Source organism: Dermacentor andersoni, chromosome 7 (genome assembly GCF_023375885.2).
Source record: "Dermacentor andersoni chromosome 7, qqDerAnde1_hic_scaffold, whole genome shotgun sequence".
Lineage (NCBI taxonomy): Eukaryota > Metazoa > Arthropoda > Arachnida > Ixodida > Ixodidae > Dermacentor > Dermacentor andersoni.
In genome coordinates, this window is record NC_092820.1 from 99,573,518 (window position 1) to 99,594,275 (window position 20,758).

Consider the following 20,758-nt stretch of genomic DNA (forward strand, 5'->3'; position numbering starts at 1 on the left):
CAAATGAAGCCATGCAAGGTGATATGGGCTGGACAAGCTTCGAACTGAGGAAGGCTCACAGTAAAATTAATTATGCAGAACGACTGAGGAATATCGAAGAAAGTAAATGGGCTGCGAGAGTGTTGAAGTATCTGTACATTAAAAACATTGATTCACAGTGGAGGAAAAGAATTAGGAAGCTTACCAGCAAGTCTGCGGCCTGTAGGGTGAGCAACACAGCGACAAAGAACGTCAAGCGGAAAGTAAGAGAGGCTGAAATTGTGTCATGGGTTGCGGCAATGGAAAAGAAACCTGCCATGAGTAACTACTTAAGAGGGAAAAAAAACGAAATCAGGAAAGAAACAATTCGTGAAATCTCAAAGGGAAGCTCATTACTTTTCGAAGCGAGATCGGCATGCCTTACAACACGCACCTATAAAGTGAGATATAAGAAGGTAAGAAGAAGCATGGGCTTGCTGCGGTAAAACTAGGGAAACAATGGAGCATGTTGTATTAGAATGTGCAGATTTTATTATTATGTTATTATTAGAATGGGCCACTGCCCTGTGGTCGATTTAGGAATCACTGGGGCCCTTGAAGCCCTTAGGTTCAGCGAGACCAGGGGTAAAGTAAATGACGTCCGCAGTAGAGATTAGTAGAAGTCGATTGGAAGATTGGTGGAACAAAATTAGGGAAACGACAGACAACAGAGGCGTACAAGAACAAAGTTCACAATACGGGTTCAGAAACTTTGGTTATGGGAATTCATCGTGGGTCTTTTTTTTTTCTTTTTTAACACAGGTTTAGGTTTATAACAATAACATAACGAGAGCTTGGTGGCGCAACCCACCAAGCTCCAAGTTCCAAGGAGGACGCTCATGCCATCCATCCATCCATCTAGCGGGATGCACAGTCTCAAATTGCCTCAATTGATCTTTGAAACTTGATTATGAATGTCTCGAATTATGTGCAATTTTCAATATGTATAAGAAGGTAAGAGTGCATTAAGATGTCACTAGACCGAGGTACCAATAACGAGGTGAACTAAATCATTTTTGGTGTTTAGATTTCTCAAACACACGCTTTTGACGGCAAAGTATGCCACGTCGCCTAGAAATTCCTGTGCAAAAGACCCTGCGTTCACTGCACTCATTACATTTTTATTAAAAAACTTATGGACAAAAAAGGACTCTGTAAATTATTACGTGTCCATTTGTCATATGTAATGACTTCATAACCAGAAAGAATGTCATGTAAAAATTCCCTGTAAAACATTTTGAATGCATGCATGCGGTACCAGTCATTGTACCCTTTTTTTTTTTTCAGATGTCGTAGTTGTTACGCTGGAGCAATTGTTTTATGTTAACGAAAATGGCACCTGCGGAATTTTTATGGTTATCCCAGAATATAACGGTGAGTTCGCTTGTGTTCGACCTTTTTATCGTCCTCAATATCTCTGGCGTCTTCTTGTTAATGCCGTTATTCGGTCGCCGTCTGTACATATTGGCCATGCCTTGACGACGACGACGACGAATCACTGCCTCGTCGTCGTCATGCTTTCGTCACCAATGCGTCTTAGTCACTGCGTCGTTGCAATGCCTTCGCCATTATGCCGCCGTTACCATAATGCCGTCTTTATTGCTCCCAGCTTCCTGTCACCGCTATTTCTTCATGAAGACATGGCCATCTTGGATGCGATCCGCGGGATTCGCATGTCGTTGTCATTCCGTCGTCACTTTGCCGTCGTGGTCATGCAGCCGTCGTTTGTCGTCAGGCCGTCGTCAGAATTCCGTCATCGTCATTTTGCCGCCATCATTGCGTCTTCGTCACTTTGTCGTTCGTCACGCAGCCGACGTCATTCTGTCACCATCGATCCGGCATTGTCCCGTGGTCTTCGTCATTCCACCGTCGTTCCGCCATTGTTTTCAGGCCATCGTGGTTATCCTGTCGTCGTCGTGCCAACAGGATCATTCTATTGTCATGCTCTTGCCGTGGCGCCGTTGCCTTCGTACCGTTCTCGCCGTAATTCCATAGTCGTTCCTTCGTCGCTATGCGTTGGATGCGCATGTTTAGGTGCCACGAGTCTGGTTTGAGCGATGTGTAGCCCCATGAATATGTGTGAAAGTCGGTTTGGCATTGTATACTTACACATGGTCGGTAAAGTGAAGCAGATGCCCTCGCAAAACACCACTCAAGGCTATGCTTAAACCAGTTTTAGAGCGCTTAGAATATATATATATATATATATATATATATATATATATATATATATATATATATATATATATGTTTTTTTTAACCTTCAGAGCCCGTTTCGTCTACTGCAATAGAAATTACATGGGCACTCGAAGTGCGTTCGCGTCCTTCGCGCCGCCAACTCCGTCATACTGTCACGGTCGGTGATTCATGCGTGCCCGCGCATGGAGAGTTAGGTTTTCAGAGTCGCGGTAGATTGCGTGCGTTCCGCTTTAAACTTATGACAGCAGTGCCCTGCCCTGCGCTGCTGGCCTGAACGTTGTGCCCACAAGCACTAGCGTCTCTGCTTTACCGCGAGACTTCAGGGCTCGGAAACGATACTGTGCAATTCTATCATGGTACGATACAAGATACACGGGCACCAAGTATTTGAGATACAGATACAAGATGCTGCCGCAGTTATTGAATCCGATAGCACACTTTCCATTTTAATCTTAAGATGCCGCGATGCATTCGTAAGTTTCTTATTATAAAGCTATATAATGTAGCAGCAGAGGCGTATACACAATAATGTTTGCGCCGAAATTTCTTAACCACCGACCTACCTTTCCTCATTTGGGTGAAATGTGTGTTAGTATCTCAGCACTTTTGTTCTTCTTGGTCAGAGTATAATATTTTCATTTCGAAACAAATTATTGGGGTTACTTTAGCTGCTTGAGATGAAAGCCCGTTATACGCTGAGCTATCAGCGGTTTTCGCTTGTCGCTGTAGTGAGGGATGGGACTCACGACTCCGCTTGCCTACCAGCTAGCGGGTCGCCATCACATTTTAAGAACGTCATTAAGAAGCCTCTGCGCCATGGCGCAAATATCGCTGTGAAGTTTTACCTTGTCCGGAAATGTATTACGCGAGACCGTATCACCGGACAGGTGTACAGCAGCAACGGCGCTGGTAGCGAGATTTGTTGTGACGCATCGTGTATACAAGAGCACATAAGGTTTCAATGACATTTCATAGTCTACTTAACTGCTGGTGTAGAGCGTTTGTTAGTGACATATTCATTAACGTGCAATTATTCTATTATATATAAATAAATATATACATACGCTTTCCTGAGCGGTTCCATGCCCTCTCTACCTCTCCCACGTGACCGGCGTGCCAAACTTCACACGCTTTCACTTTTTTTCCACTTCAACAATCGTATAGCTACGAATTAAAAAGAAACAAGAGAGATAAGGAAGAACAAACATAACAAAAAGAATGAAGAGGTATCGAGAGTGAACACGGCATCGCACACAGTGCAGGCGCTTTCAAGAAGTACAGTTGTTCTTTTGCGGCAGTTGTTATTGCCTAGGCAATGTTTCCAGCATATTTTTCTCCGAGAGTGGTCTGCTGGCGAAGCCGATAATACCAGGTCACAAAGCAGAGTGCTGAGTGTCGAAGTGGCAGGGAAGCTGCTCCATACTGTCTCGTCACCCACCGAAAATTTCTTGTCACTCTGCTGGCAATTGCTAGAATATTGTATATGTGACGCCCAGCCATTTGCAACACACTGCTGCGACATTGTTTTGCGTTGGGAGAGCCCAGATGAGAGAGGGGGCTGTTACGTAAGTAAAGACACAATATTTTCTGCAGCAAATTAGGAACGAATGAATGAATGACTACATTTATTGAGAAAAAGGAGGAGCAAACATCGGTGGAAGCACGTCTCAGCAGATTGGGAAAGGAGCGGAGGACAAAAGGAGGAAAAGCTCGAGTCCGGGTGGCGGGAGAAGTCAAACTTTAAGAACAAGAGGCCAGTTTCCCAAGCATTACATCTCCTCCATCAAAGATGGTGGAGACATAATGCTTGGAAAACTGAGGGCTCTTTATACGAAGTGTCTATCGACTGCAAGAGTCCCAGAAAACTGGAAGAACGCAAACATTATACTAATCAACAAAAAGGGAGACGTTAAATAACTGAAAAATTATAGGCCCATTAGCTCACTCCCAGTATTATATAAAATATTTACCAAAATAATCTCCAATGGAATAAGGGATACACTGGACTTAAGTCAAACAAGGGTACAGGCTGGCTTCAGGGAGCGGTACTCTACAATGGACCGCATCCATGTCATTAATCAGGTTATCGAGACATCCGCAGAGTACGATAAGCCTCTCTATATGGCTTTGATAGATTATGAAAAGGCATTTGATTCAGTAGAGATACCAGCAGTCATAGCGGCATTACGTAATCAAGGAGTACAGAACGCTTACGTAAATACCTTGGAAAATATCTACAGAGGTTCTGCAGCTACCCTAGTTCTACACAAGAAAAGAAGGAAGATACCTATAAAGAAAGGGGTCAGACAGGCAGACACAATCTCTCCAAAGCTGTTCACTGCGTGCTTGGAAGAACTATTCAAGCTACTTAACTGGGAAGGCTTAGGAGCAAAGATCGACGGTGAATATCTCAGCTACCTTCGGTTTGCCGATGACATTGTTCTATTCACCAACAATGCAGACGAGTTACAACAAATGATTGAGGACCTAAACAGAGAGAGTGTAAGAGTGGGGTTGAAGATTAATATGCAGAAGACAAAGGTAATGGCGAATAACCGGGCAAGGGAACAAGAATTCAAGATCGCCAGTCAGCCTGTAGAGTCTGCGAAGGAGTACGTTTACCTAGGTCAATTAATCACAGAGAACCCTGATCATGGGAAGGAAATTCATAGAAGAATAAAAATGGGTTGGATCGCATACGGCAGACATTGTCAGCTCCTGACTGGAAGCTTACCATTATCATTGAAAAGGGAGCTGTGCAATCAGTGCATTTTACCAGGGCTGACATATGGAGCACAGAGTTAGAGACTGACAAAGAAGCTTGAGATCTAGTAAAGGACCGCGCAAAGAGCGACGGAACGAAGATTGCTAAACATGGACGTTAAGAGACGGAAAGAGAGCGGTTTTAATGAGAGAGCAAACGGGTATAGCCGATATTCTAATTGACATTAAGAGAAAATAAATGGAGCTGGGCAGGTAATGTAATGCGCCGGTTAGATAACCGTTGGACCATTAGGGTTACAGAATGGGTATCAAGAGAAGGGAACGCAGTAGATGACAGCAGAAGACAGTGTGGCGCGATGAAATTAGAAAATTCGCGGGCGCTAGTCGGAATCGGCTGTCGCAGGACCGGAGTAATTGGGGATCGCAGGGAGAGGCCTTCGTCCTGCAGTGGACATAAAACAGGTTGATGATGATGATGATGATGATGATGATGATGATGATGATGATGATGATGATGATGATGCATATAAACGAGAGTTGGTGAAACCGGCTGAATTCCAGTGTAGATGAGTGACGTGGCGAGCAAATGATTCGAGTCACCGCCCAGCATGCTTCCTTCAAGCACCCGCTCTTCTTAGCAATAAATGTATCCTGAATAGCAATATTCGCAATTACTTATTCATCGGCCATACCTCGTCCCGTATTCCCCAGTGGCAGGCTCTGTGGATTACAACAGCGCTGTCGCGACCCGCCCTCCCCCCCCCCCCCCCCCCCCCCCCCAACTTACGATCATACCTTTGCGGTTACAGTTGCCATACTCGTGACTCTAGCTATTGCGGGAATACTATGAACATGGGTTTACTGCACAAGTTAGAGAACAGACATTTTGCAATAGAGTTTTCAGTCTTACATAAGCGCTACGTAAGCACCTTTGCGGGACATTAAGGTGCGTGTCCCTTCAAGACAGAGTTTAATGTACATGAACTCAAACATCGGAACGATTTAGATGAAAGGGCGCAATCTTTTAGCTCGTTCCAAACATATCCAAGCCAACACAATCTATTAGCAACCCTTCTGTAATTTCTATGCAAAAAGGTCATATACTGAAACTTCTTCAGTGGCAGTCCCAGCCGCCGCCGCCACCACCGTCGCCGCCTAGGGGTGCGAGTGAAGTCACCGGTAGCCATATTAAATGAGAAAGAGCGCGCGCCTGCAGCCTAGGTACCGCGGTATACGCTCAGCGCTCCCTGCGTTTGCAGTACCGCTATGAACGATAAAATTAAACCACTTTAAGAAGTATGTCAGTTCGCGGATGTGTGTTGCTGGCGTCGAAAAAAAAGAAATACTCCTCCGTCGACTGATTGCCGCAGGCTTCGAGAACGGTATCGGTGGGACGCCACGCGAATCGCACTTGCTCCCTTGTTCCGATGATGAACGGTCTTTCCATACAAACTAAGCTTGCGTGATGTGAGTGCTTACTGAACCTTCACCGCTGTTTACCTACTGACTGACGTGAAAGATATTAGACATCTTGCATAAAGACTGAATACACTTCCCATTCGTCGACGGTTCACTAAAAGGTGCCACCATTACTTCATGTTTCGTGAGTGTTGTCACCTGGATGTGGACATGTGAAAAACTGCACTGAATATTTCCTATGTACTGCAGCTAGATCTGAAACGGCATTCACGCTAGTGGAGGTCTTGTTTAAATCGCAATATTATAGTACCGCATTTACGTGAGTATCAGCGGTGATATAGTTCGACGTTTCTGGCCTCAGAACCCGCCACGCCGTTTATTTGGATTTATAACACAAATATGACGTGGCTTTCGCTTCTTTTCTTTTTATTGTCACCTGCTTTCGCTGTAATATGAATGGTGTTTCACTGCCAATGGCGTCGCCTAAAGCGCAAGTAAAAAAAAATGCTTCTTTGGAATCTTTCAATGTAGTTCGCACTTTTATAGCGAAAAGGGATGCCTAACGGCATAGGAAAGAAATGAAAAAGGATTGATAAAAACCAATGCATTCAGGCAGGAGGCCCAACAAGACTCGCTGCACAACACAGCTTGCACTATAAATTCCGTGTCTACCATCTTTTCCACAGTTTCTGCTTTAGTAAAGAATGAATCGGCGAACAAGTGTAACATCGCCAACATTACGTAGGAAAAACTGGCGAGCAAGTTGGGACAGAGCGCATTGATAGTTTGTGCATTTGGTGCATGTTGGAATTCAGACAACGAAGTTGAGCAACATGATGGTTGTTATAAGACATTAGTTCTAGCATTATAATTGGCTTGCTAAAATCAGCCTCTTGTCGGCCGCTAAGGTTATTGTTTCATATCACTTTGCAATATATCATATTGAAAGATTTTTGCAATCCCTTGCAAGTCTATTGCGTATTAGCTATACATTATTGCTTCACTATACTGAAAAAATTATTAATTCTCGGTGTTAGAGACTCCTGGAAGAACGACGCATAACTAAATCATCCGGCAATCTCTAAGTTACACTCCAGTGATTTACACCGATAAATATACAAAACAAAAAAGAAATAACAGACGCGTTACTGGGCCCTGTAATGCGTATTCGGTTGTACGCTTCAAAGTCGGATGCCTATCTTTCTTTGCGATATCTAAAAGTGCAGTTGTCGGAGATTTAGAGGTGCTAAGCGACAAAAACACAGGGACGTTAGGTACTCTACCGGTTCAATGCATGGGTCACGTAGGTAAGTAAGGCCTAAGGCTCACAAAACAAACGTAGATTCAGGGGGCAACTAGGTCAACTGACAAGTAAAACTGGTTGTAGTGATAATCAGGTTATTGAGGCGGGACTGCCACATAAAAATGTTTAGTCCCGCTGTTAAGCGGATAAGTATGTACGAGTGAGTTCGCTTGTGTGATCAGTCAGGGCAGATCACCACGAGCATCTAGTCTTCTATGAGGTCGCATCTAAAGCGGAAACTACACTCGGAAGTAGAGTATTTTCTTGTCGAGAAGAAGAGTGATGAATAACAAGCGGTGTTGTCGAGCGAGGTCGTCGGAGATCGCCAAAGACAGGGCCACGTTGTTTTGCCGGTGATCAGCGCAAATGTACATTGACAGCATGTGAACTAGCATGCAACTGATACTTCATTAAGGTCGTTGCGTGTTTGTGCTGTGTCTAGCCCGAGCGAGTAGTGTCAGCGAAGCTATTGGAGAGAAAGCGTTGAGCTTATTCCGCGAAAAGTACTTGAGGATTGTCATATTGAACATCAACGCCCTATTGGAGAAAGCCTGTGACATCAGTTGCTCAGGTGGCCAAGAAAGCTTGAGTGGTAGCTTGCCGTTGGGCGTATTTGGTAATGACAGCGATAGAAACAAACTTTACGAAAGTATACAGAGGGAAAGGGGTGAGTGAGTTGAGAATTAGAATAATGAAAGAACACGTATGGTATCAAGAGAATAAAGAAGACATCTAGGGTAGATGGACGTCTATTCAAGCTATGGCACAGTTAATATTTGACGACGTAATGACGCGAAAAGTGGTACATGCCAATCCAAATTAATCAGCGTGGTCATACTTGTGTGGCACGCCGTGGTGTCCTGCCGCCAGGGCTTCATGGAGTTGTGCATGACTGCTAATATTGTGTGCTCGAAAATGACAACTAACACATCAGATACATCAGGGGGATGTTTCTGCGGTACAATGTGGCATCCTGAAAAAAAGCTTCAGAGTAGAGGCATTAGAAGATTGAGTACTACGGTCCTTGCTTTCCTTGTTCACGATGACGTAAGAGTTTAGTTCATTGTCTAGTTCGGATAAAATGAGTTCAAGTTGTGTTTATTAGCATCACAATGGCGGGCGTGCTCAGGGAAGAAGTTAAAGCGTTTCAATTAAGGATGCCCTAGTACTCCGTGTACATTACGTGCGACAATGATAGCAACAATACAACATTAATAAACGAACAAAATTCGATGACAAGCTCACTTATTAGTACAGTGTAGTAAAAAGGAAGCCCCTTGCCACTGTAGCTGTAGAGGACCCAAATAATGAACAGGCTTAAAAAACACAGTCTTTTATGTCTGTAGTAAACTGCGTAGACAATTGTCGGCGTCGTGGCAAAAGGATAAGGTGGTTATTCTGAAGGCAGAAAGCTTTATGGCCCCGTCGGCCAAGTTGGCTCTCGCAGGGATGAAATCCGCAAAGGGCGCGATGGCACCATGACTGCCAAGAAATAAAGACAATTTTTTACTGTGAATTTACGTATGTGCTTAAAAAACGAACTCATTAATGGAATAGTTTCGTTTGAAGTGCGAAAAAGCGGCTGATATGTCCACGGTGAAGTTGATCTAAACGGCTTCAGTCCCACGGCCGCTGCGAGGTTGCGGACTTCCGTGGTATCGTACTCGTCAAAATGGACCACGATTTCTTATGAATTCAAGAGGCTTATGAAAGGCAAGAACGCAGTATATTGCAGCTTGCAGAAGCCTCAAGTAAATAAACTGAATTTTTGAGCAGCATTGTCAGGTGGCGTGCTATGGCTGCGACGTCTTTCGAGAATCCCCCAAAATGAGATTCACAACAATATTCCCAACAAAAACTCTGATGCAATATACCGACACTTTTCTGTGGTCTCCATGCCACTACATCGGCCTGTTCGAAAACCTCATGTCATGCTACAAATCACCCTACATTGCCCTACGCAGTCTCAGCGAACTATGAAAGTGTCCCTTTTGAGGCTATCCAGTCGTTTTCACAGCTGCAAAGCAATGTCGTGCAGGTGTTGTGTATCACACTGTGGTCGTTGACTACTGCGCTGCCATTTGATAAATCGCCGCGTTAGCACTGCATCGCTCCGAGATTCCTTGTCTGCATCGATTCGAAAAATGCCATGCGTATTTTATCAAGTTTTGGGAAACACTACCTGGAAAGTGTTGCTGGTGTTAAGATGGGGTGTTAAGGGTGTACTGGTGTTAAGCGGGGCCCTAAAACGTACAGCTATTCCAATCTGTTTTATTACAATCATCTGACGTCCAACTTACGTAAGGGCCGACGCAAGCATCGGGTGGTGACCCGCCAGCGTTGTCTCAACAGCACAATCAAACTCCCTGCTCGTTTAATAGAATGTCACCTTTGTTTGCTTGCAAAACGAATAAAATTGCCTACATTGAGCGCTTTGCGAGCGAAGTTTGTATTGGGTCAAAAGTAGTAGTCAGGAAAAAAACACCAGTCGTTCCCAGACTAGAGCATCTGCGGGAAAGAACGGTTTGTTGAGCTGACAGCTGCGACGTCGCCGGAGCGTGCGTCATTAGCAGGGACTCCAGCTGCATAGGCATGCGCTCACGCCACGCGCGCAACCAGTGAGAGCCGTTTCGCTGCAGCCGGAGAAAGAAAGTGTCGGAAAGGCTGTCGCGTGCATTGTGCCGGCTTCCTTTGCGTTTAGTTGTCTCGGAAAACGGATGGGACTGCCAGGCGTTGTGCGTTTCCGGGCAACTTTCGACGAGCGGCAGCGAGAACTGGCCCGGAAAAGGGCTCGCCGTCAGTGCACCGGTCCAGCCGATAAAGGCGGCCGAGCCCAGGCAATCCGATAGCAACCAGAAGGTCCCTAGCTGAGGGAGCGGGAGTCGGAAGCAATTTCGCACCGTTACCAGTCGGTTACTTAACCGTGACGAATATCACATGCACGTAGGACAAGCTTCGCTTATCCCCTTTTTCCGTTAGGGGAAGGGTTGGTCATTTTTTTCTTATCTAATTGGCTGACAGGATGGGAGAAACTTGCTCATGTGGCCTGGCGTTCGATGGGGCCGAGCCAGAGCAGTGGAAATCGAGAACCTGATGAGGAGCGTCGTGCAGGCGTCTTCGATTGGCCCACTTCCCCTTGCTTGATTGCTGTGGCTGGTTGAAAATCGCAGCGGCATCCAATGTAAGGTGAAGAATGTAGCTAAAACGGATCCTCAGCAATGAAGAGTTGGCACAGCAATGTCGTATACTTCCCAAAAGGGCTGGATAACGTCATACTGCTACGCAAAAGGCTTTATCATATGCAAATAAATCCATGCTCTCCGGCATGTGCGAATAGCCAGTGCCTGAGCGATCGGTCTGCCGCCGTGTTATATTTCTTTTGGAACGGGAAAGTCTCTGGCAATTCAGATAATTTTTCAGTTTTGCTCGGCATGTTAATGCATCTTTAACGCCCACACGACATTTTGACATGTGAGTTTTCGCTTGTGACGTCGCGTGACAGACAAGCGTAGTGGATGCAGCCCGATAACTTTTAACCAACAGCAGGGGGCTAATGGCGAAGGGCATCGAATCAGAAATCATTATTTTCCTTTTGTTCGGTCTATTCATGCATAATCATTGTGTACACGTCGTGTCAGATGGGGAGCTATTGTGGTTTTCATGACTTTTCTGACAGACAGGCGATGTGGGGTTGTCCCGAAAATTTTTGGACCAATCGTCGAGTGCTGATTGCAGAATAGGGAATGGAAAAGCTTGGAATAACTTTACGTTATAGTGCCACTTGCATCAATAAAGAAATTTAAACAATTATATTGTTTATTCAACAAATATCGTTTTAAAAACGACTCATTGCAATGTCCATGTAGGTCCATCTATAGTATAGCGGGGACCATCTGAAAATGCTAAATTGTTCCCCATGCTTCATGTGAGTTGAAATATTTATAAACCAAAAACCAACACAACATGCGTATTTCTCAGCAACGCGCTTTAAAAGCGTCCTCTCAGAATGCGCGCAAACGAAATAAATTGGCTGGGGCTTAGCTAAGGTTAAGCCTGGGTATCTCGAAGCGAAAAGGTTCGGTGATGGTTATGGTTTAGCTTACGGTTTAACTTATGGATATTCTTATGGTTTAAGTTATGGATATGCTTACGGTTTAGCTTATGGTTATGCTTTATGATTTAGCCTATAGTTATGCTTACGGTTTCACTTATGGATATGTTTGGTTAGCTTATGTTTATGCTCTACGTGTGCCTTGTGTAATTATGCAAATTGCTTATCAATGATATATACCATAAGTTATGCAGGATTATTAAACTTCTTTATTCATCATTGTTGGGCACATTGTCTTGCGATTTCTGTACAGCCATGAACACAGCTCTCTGTATCGGTAGTATCACTCTCTTCTCCTTCCATGGTGAATGCGCACGCCTCTTCTCTGGCAAGCGATTATATAGCCGGCCTCCGCAATAAACACGCGCTTGCGGCGAACGTCAAACGATGACGCATAGCGCGCGGCAGTGGCCACCTCCGCCGACTCTGAACGCGCTTACGGAGCCAATTCAGACATACGCCGGCTCGCCCGACGCACGGTGTTGACTAGCGTAGTGAAGCTTTTCGCTTCAAAAATTCAAGGATTTGCGCCGCTGCATAACAGACGACAAAGGCTAATACTCGTGATCGCATAACGGGAGCGTCACTCGCAGTGCGAGCATAGGTCATAAAGGTTCACTTAAATGATGGTAATAGGCCTATAAGGTGGCAGTTGAAACAAGTGAATGAACTACAATCCATGCAATTATGGGACTGAGGCAGCACGCGCAGTCCTGCATAAACTACCCGCATCTCTTGTCGCTGTAAGGTTCGTAACAGCGCAACACCAGACGTGGACAAAGGAAGGTAAAAACGACGACACGCACCTTCCTTTTGCCCGTGTCTATAGCTGCGCTGCTACGAACCTTACAATGAATCCTAACCAACTGGCCGATTTTGCTGTCTTTATGCAGTATATCTATTGTCACCCTTGCTCCTTCTTAAGATTGCAAGCAATTCGAGGGGTTCGCGCATTTTGCGTAAAAATGTTTATCTGAAAATGACATCAGCGCCGGAAATACCTAAAGGTACAATAAATATCGAAAGTAGCTTGTCTCTCTCTTTAATTCGAGATCCAAATATTTTAGCCAAACTTATCTTAATCTGATGAAGACTAGATTTCATAAGCAACAATGCCTATTCAAGGGCAAGAAGTTGGATTAAGAAGGCGCAATTGAATACCGTCACTCGCCTTTTACCTTTCGCGAGGTCTTCTTTACTTCGACACACATACAGCGAAAAAATAAATAACTCAAGTGCGTACGTCTGATGCATTCTTGTGCACATTTTCTAATACACATTTGCAACCTGCGAGGAGTAAGAGGTCTACCGTGATTAATCTGCAATCCTCTTGATATGTATTATTCTGAAACATCAATACGTACTTAAATCCTATACTTTCTGTTTTTCAGGTATCTACCCTTATTATGATCTCCGAGTTAAGAATTCTTCCATTACAACAGGCCCTGATGCTAATTGTACAAAGGAATTCAGCCTGATTGGGCCAACAGGGCGGCTTGCTTATGAAGCCGACTGCCAGAAGGAAGTTTTCCCTCGTAACGATACCAGTTAGGTAACAACTACTAATAGCAACATGTTTAACTTCAAAAAAGCACTAATCCCGGCATTGATTTTTTTATAATGCTTGGAAGGGCTTTTATTGATTCGTCAACAAAATAAATTAGACTTCCAGAATGTCTTAACAATAGTTAACATGAGCTTTTTTTTCTGCTGTATCATGTACAATAAAAAAATGGATCAGTGGCACCAATAAGTCCAAGCTACGGGAAAGGCGTGTCACGTGTGGGTTCGTGTGCTTCCTGATTTGTATATTACAAGCATGACTTTCCATTTGCGCCACTGTGTGATAACATATGGCAGGGGGCAATGTATTGTCTGTTATTATGAGTACAATTTGCAAGAATCGTGAACGAAATAAGCATTTCGGCAGCTCGGTCCTTGCGTCTCACTCTGCAAAACACGAGAAGCTCTGAATCCACCTTGACTAACCTCATAATTGACATGTATAACGAATACACTAACCGCTTTCGCATAGGCATGCTAAAGCTAATCATAGTTAGCGATATGTTATTCAAATAATCACTTGCGTACTCCTGTCCCTTCGAGTGGGTATTTGGTTAGCAGATTTCATACGTGATCGTTTCTTCATTAACTCCTTTTTTTTTATTCGTTTGTGTTACCATCCAGTCCAGCTCCAGAATAAAATGAATTATATTGACACACGGTGCCCTCAAATCACGCGCGCCAGCCGCCTTCTGCGCCCGCCCAGTTGTTTACGGCTACGTGCGAAAGATAACAGCAGTGTAGCGGGCAACGCGTGCTCACAAGGCACGTGCGTTGGGAACGAGGTGTCATCGGTGCGGGGCACGAGGAAAAGAAGAGGTGTGTGGAACTCTTGGGAGAAGACTGTGTATGTTGGAGCAAGACTGTCACATAGCTGTTTGTCGGGCACAATGTAACCTAACGTAAAGTAATTAGAACACCTTTGCTCAACTGAGTGTTACAATTCTGGCGGAAGTGCTGGGTATGATTTCAACTCCTTCTCGAGTCAGAGAATGCAGCCCGGATTCACGGCGACTCGAACCCAACGAACTGACTCCTGTTGACCAACGCAGCAATCGGTGCCTACGTAGTCAGCCACACCCCTCCTCCCCCCCCCCCCCCCGAGTTTTTCCCTTTGCTGGATTCTGTCGAAGCGCCAACAGCTGTTAACAGAAATGCTACCGAGATGAACGACTGAACGACTCAACAGAACGCTGACCGATACGTTGTCAATATAGGCGGACATGGAGCACCGAACATTTATTTATTTATTCCAAATGGCTGCAGCGCCCGAAGGCATTATTGCAGGGGGGGGGGGGGGGGGATACATAACTAAGCAAACGGCGAATAAAAAAATACAAGGCATGACAAGCAAGTACTAAAGGAAAACAACTGCACTCGTTCATATATCTGATAACAAGGCCCGAAACATTGGTTCAGATCGGCACTCGTCAATTTGTTTGGGAAACCGGTCCCATTCACGAATTGTAAGTGGAAATAATGTGCTTTGATGAGCGTGTTTTACATTTAATTTATTTTATTTTCCATCCGTGATCGAGTCTATCCGACCTGAAAAACCATGGAAGCAAATAAATATCTTTGTTTTTTTTTATTTATCGTGATAAATTTTATACATTTCTAACTTAAAGTCCCTTCGGGGAGCACATAAATGTTCCCATCCGAACGTTAGTTTAATGTTAGTGGCAATGCTGCTGAAGTTATAATCTCTTGACACAAATGAAGCAGCACAGTATTGTACACGCAGAAGTTGTTGCTGGTGTTAGGACCGTCCCTGCCCGAAGTCTACATAAAGAGGCTTTTTCCACCTGAGAATTGATGCGAAGCCAGCATGGTGCAGGAGGAAGCGTCAGGTGTAATGAAGTGCAGTGATAATTTGTTAATCAAGTAACTGATGGCGTTTGATTTGCAGATGCATAGAAATCAAGAGGTAACAAAGGAACCTAGAAGCACTCCGGGTTATATCAGATGAATTCAGGCTAATGCTCGCTAACAGATCGGTGGCTTTAGGGAGGGAAAATAAGACAACATAAAAATAATGAATTGGACCTCAACCAAACTACTTTCAGAGGCTGCAATTTAGGTTGTAGGTAAGGTACCAAGAAGAACAGTCAACCTTTCATCGGCAACAAATCAGTTATTGGCCGCGTAAAATGCAGTAAACATTTGCTTAATAAACAAACATGCATGGTGTCGCGCACACGTATAAAAATGTAACAGGATGTCACTCTAAGGTGACGGGAACAAGGTTTCTCAACACTGACCTTATGAGTAGCGCCGGTAGTGGTGAACGAAGGCTTCGGGCTGTCGCTTGTTTCACCGCGTTTCCGAAACTTAAGCGTACCCGAACTCCAAAATTAGGCGCGCTTGAAGGCACCGTGCATAACGCAACCAGCCATCTGGGCTCACCGTTAGCTTTTGCACCCGACGCAGATTACCTACAAGATACTACGAGCAGAAGCCACGTATGCGCTTAGCTCCAGTAGTAGCCATTATTAGCCACTGCAGGGCTACTACAGCAGACGCGCACTCTCGTCCTCTAGCGCGCGCGGGCACGCATCAAGCCATTCCTCCCAGGCAACGCTCGAACGCTTTCCCTCGCTCCCATAGCAAACGCCGGGCTCGGCGCGATTGAAGTTTACTGTGTCTTTATACAGAACATCACGACGACGGCAATGATTCGCTTATAGTGTCAATATATTTACTATCTCAATAAAAGAAGCAAAAGGAATGTCACTATGTAATCCTTTGCTTTTAGGGCTTCAGTGTTTTGCGCAACACGCACACCACTCAAGCTGGTGAACACGTTGATGAGCAAGCCGCGCTACAAATGAGAAAACGGCAATTTCAGTGGCCGACAATGCAAAGTAACAACAGCTACTACGTCGCAGATTGTGATATGTGCCGGATGTGCAAGCGACTAGAGTGAGTTGGACTGGGATCGAATGACTCCCATTCACATACGCCTATTCGGAACAGCAAAAGAAAACTGCTCTCGGACGAGCTCGTCGATGTTTCATGTTCGCAGGTGAGGTCTTGTCTTTTCGAGAGCTCCAAACGTGGAAGAAGCACGTAGGTCGTCCACAACCGAGAGATCCCCGGCGCTTTCGACCCGAGCGAGTGCAAAGCGCTGAAGCATAGTTAGAGCGACGTTCTCTGTTTTCTAAACGCAAACTTTGTGAGAAGTTTGAGAGGCTTTTCGTCACACCAGAGATCCTCGCCTGGGGCATGGGACACCTCTGCACACCTGGTGCAGTAAGCTTTGCAGGATGACTAGGCTTAACGGGCTCCTTAATCACGTTTTTTCGCAGTCGCGAAATGCACTAGATGTTAAAAGAGTCTATTTTAGAAATACATTGCCACAAAAACTGCTCCAATTCCTTCGGCAGAAGCGGAGTTATTGTTAATCAAAGATCGCCTGTGATTCCCTTTGCAGTGCTCCGGGTGTCACTCGAATGGATGGATAGATGGATGTATGTTATGAGCGTCCCTTTTGGAACGGGGCGGTGGGTTGCGCCACCAAGCTCTTGCTATTATACTCGACGAGAGAGTCGTGGTGTTAGTCTGAGTGTACTGTGCTGGGCACCCCCCCCCCCCCCCCCAGCATATGCGGAAGCGTAGCTGGGTGAATGCCACAGCACGGGCAGTTGGGGGTAGTGTAGACGTCTGGAAATATAAGGTGGAGGCGGGAGGGTGAAGGGTACGTGTTTGTTTGCAGCAGACGCAGGGTGGTAGCCTGCGCCTGGCTGAACTTGGGGTGAGGCGGGGGAAGCTTCGGCGACTGAGGTAAAAGGCCTTAACGAAATCGTTAGAAGTTGTCAGATTGTCCCTGGTGTCCAACTCATCTCCAGTGACTCCAGGGCGGTTTACTAGGCCTCGCGCAATGGAGTGGGTGACCTCGTTGAGATTGGGGAGGTGTGGGTGGACAGCGCCCGCATGGGCCGGGATCCATGTTAGGGAGATTATGCTGTCTTTAGAGTGTGGTGCCTGGCAGAGGATGCGAAGAGCTTGGGGGAGAAATACGGCCTTTGCTGAAGTTAGTGATGGCTGAGCGAGAGTAACACACGATGGTGTGAGAGGTGGGATCTAGAGTTGCCAGGGCGATTGCCACTTCTTCAGCCGTCTCGGCAGTGGGGGTAGTGACGCTGGAGGCGTGGTGTAGGACTCCATCGCGTGTGGCCACGGCCACAAATCATGTGCCATGGGAGTATTGGGCTGCATCAACAAACGTGACGCCAGGTACGCGAGCAAGGGCTTTTATGACAGCTCCGGGCCGAGCTTGGCACCGGGCCCTGTAATATTCAGGGTGCATGTTTGTAGGGATAGGGTCTACGTAGATCCAGCTACGGATGTCGGTCGGGATCGGTTGTTTGGGGCCCTGTTGCTGATGGTAGGTGAAGCGAAGCGTGGATAGAATAAAGCGTCCCGTTTCAGTAAGGGTGAGCCGTTCAAGCTGAGAGCGTTGTTGGGCTTCAGTGAGTTGGGAAAAGTTGTTGTGAACTCCCAGTTGGTTGAAGAGTTAAGTGCTGGTGCAATGCGGAAGGCCAAGTGCTTGCTTATAGACCCCTCGTATGCGAGTGTCGTGCTTGTTTTGCTCAGCCCGGTACCAGTTGAGGTACGCAGCAAAGTAGGTAATGTGACATATGACAAAGGATTGAACGGGGTGGAGAAGGCTTTCTTCTTTGAGTCCCCCTCGTCGGTTAGAGATACGTTTAAGGAGTCGTAGGGTGGTTTGAGATTGGGCACAGATCTTGTTGAGAGCCAAGGCGTTGGAGCTGTTGGCAGAGATGGTGAGACTGAGGACCCGGATACTAGGGAAGTGTGGGATAGGACTGCCATCTTGAAGGCGTAGGGTGATGGCGTCACAGGGTCGGTGATCAGATTGGTGTTTTGGAGGGCGACCCCGCTGAATAGGCTTGTATAGCAGAAGATCCGATTTAGCCGGCGAGCAGCGCACACCAGTCCCTTGGAGATAGGCTTCAACAGTGTCCTTCGCCGTTTGGAGGGCTGACTCCACTTGACCATCACTGCCTCGGTACGACCAGATGGTGATATCGTCGGCGTAGATGATATGGATGATATTGTCGACTCGTTGTAGTTGCTGGGCAAGGCCAATCATGTGTAAGTTAAAGAGCATGGGAGAGATAACTGAACCTTGCTCGGGTGCCTTTGCTGCCAAGGGGAAGCTGGTCTGATCGTAAATCCCCGGCCGAGAGGGTGGCCGTGCGATTGGAGAGAAAATCACGAAATTAATTGTAGGCTCGCTCTCCCAGGTGGAGGGGAGAGACATGGTCAAGGATAGCTGCATGGGAAATGTTATCAAAGGCTTGTGTGGGGTCGAGTCCGAGGATGGCTTTCGTGTTACGGGAACGATAGTTTAGCACTTGATGTTTGAGCTGCAACATAGCGTGTTGAGTAGAAAGGTGAGGGCGAAATCCAATGATGGTGTGGGGATAGAGAGAGTTGTCTTATTTAAAATATTATATAATAACAAGCATTTCTAAGTCGCACATATGCAGTGACTTGATGTAAAGTTGATTAAATGTTTATTTTATAAAAATCGGGAGGTAATCTATTAAATTTTGATGAAAAATGTCTGGTGCGTGAATGTTTGCATTTTAAGATGCCTGAAACAGATGGTGCCACCACACCGACGGGCGCATGGGATCGAGTTGATTGCGCTTTTTGCCCCGAATCGCATCTCGTCACCAGCGCCTGCACGTGTGCAAGTAGTAGTAATTACGCAGTGCGTTTGCGGATGCCGAGCTGAATACTTGGGCGCTATAAGGAGCTGTTCCTCCAGATTTGGTTACATTATTTGTTTGCTAAAGTCACGTCACTCACAGATACAAGTGACAACACGCTACTGTCTTCAAAAAAATATGTTGTGGGGTTTCACGTGCCGAACCACGGTCTGATTATGAGGCACGCCGTAGTAGTGGACTCCGGAAATTCCGACCACCAGGGGTTCTTTGATGTGCACCTAAATCTAAGTACACGAGTCTTTTCTCATTTCACCCCCATCGAAATGGAGCTGCCGTGGCCGGGATTCCATCCCACAACCTCGTGCTTAGCAGTCCAATACCATAGCCACTAAGAAATCACGGCGGCTCGCTATTTTTCTCAGTGAGCAGCATGAGCAAGCACAACGAGCGCGCTCGCCGTGGCACTGCGCGGCGGCAGTGGTATCTACGCTACGCCAGGCCCCGCACACTCAAGTTCCAGCGATCGCCACAGAGGGCGAAAAATCAACCGCGGCGCGTTCCAGCATGAATCATGTGAGTGTAGCTACTGTAATTTGGTCGTATACTTTAATTTCATCGAGTCGTGATGATGATGAAGTAGATCAGTTTTATGAAGATCTTGAATTAGATCTTGAGAAATCGAAAACTCAGTATACTGTAGCAATGGGCGACTTCAATGCAAAAGTGGGGAAAAAGCTGGCTGGTGAACAAGCAATTTCCAGCTACGGCCTCGATTCTAGGAACGCTAGAGGAGAGATACTGGTAGAATTCGCAGAAAAGAATAAGCTTCGAATAATGAACACCTGTTTCAGGAAGCGTAGCAACAGAAAGTGTACCTGGAAAAGCCCTAATGGTGAAACAAGAAATGAAAGTGACTTCATACTTTCTTCTGACCCAGCATAGTGCAGGATATAGAAGTGATAGGTACGGTAAACTTCAGTGATCATAGGTTAGTTAGGGCTAGGATTCACCTTAATTTGAAGAAAGAAAGAACTAAATTGGTCAAGAAGAAACAGGTCAACCTTGAGGTAGTATGGGTAAAAGCAGACAAATTCAGGCGTGTACTTGCAAACAAATATGCAGCCGTCAAATTAATAACAACCGACAAACATAGTTAACATGTCATTGTTTTACAATATAAGCAGAGAATTGTTTTATTGGACTTGTGCTATTAAAGTCTATGTTTTAAAACTTCAATAAATGTTTTGAAACCTCACTGGCGTGTGACAAGCAGCAGCCCAGTGGTATCGATTGCAGTCGCTACCATTTATCGATTCTGATTGTGCGGTGGTAATTTTTGCGAACGAGGTTGTCGTTTCCTTTGAGCTGCACCATGCAGGTTTGTTTTAATTAAATAAGAATAATCTATCAGCCAGTTTATACGTCCAAGATTCGATAGCTTGCAGCAAGCGAACCTGTTTAAAGACGGTGAACTTCATCAGCTACGGAGTTTTACTGGCATAACGGCTGGACGGCTTCCTTCGTTAGTGATCTGCCTTGTCTGGCCACGTAATAACGTGTTGCTTTAAAAAAATGTGCTAGCAAACGTGAAAATGCATCGCTAGAACCAAGTACAGTCTGCTTGGAGACCAGGCAACGAAGGTGGATTAACCTTGCAGCCTCTGGGCTCGTGCACCGGTGAGTAAAAAGGCATTGTTTCGCATTCTCAACTTTGAATTT

At 45.6% G+C, this 20,758-nt stretch overlaps 1 protein-coding gene across 1 annotated transcript in view; it reads left to right on the plus strand.

Moving 5' to 3' along the window:
• LOC126534060 (uncharacterized) overlaps positions 1 to 13,544 on the plus strand; it is a 29,486-nt gene extending 15,942 nt beyond the window's left edge. Inside the window, exons 4-5 of the mRNA XM_050181293.2 lie at positions 1,306 to 1,392; positions 13,166 to 13,544. Coding sequence (XP_050037250.1) covers positions 1,306 to 1,392; positions 13,166 to 13,326 — 248 coding nt within the window. The 3' untranslated portion in view covers positions 13,327 to 13,544. The remainder of the gene's footprint in view (positions 1 to 1,305; positions 1,393 to 13,165) is intronic.
• The last annotated feature ends 7,214 nt before the right edge of the window (positions 13,545 to 20,758 follow it).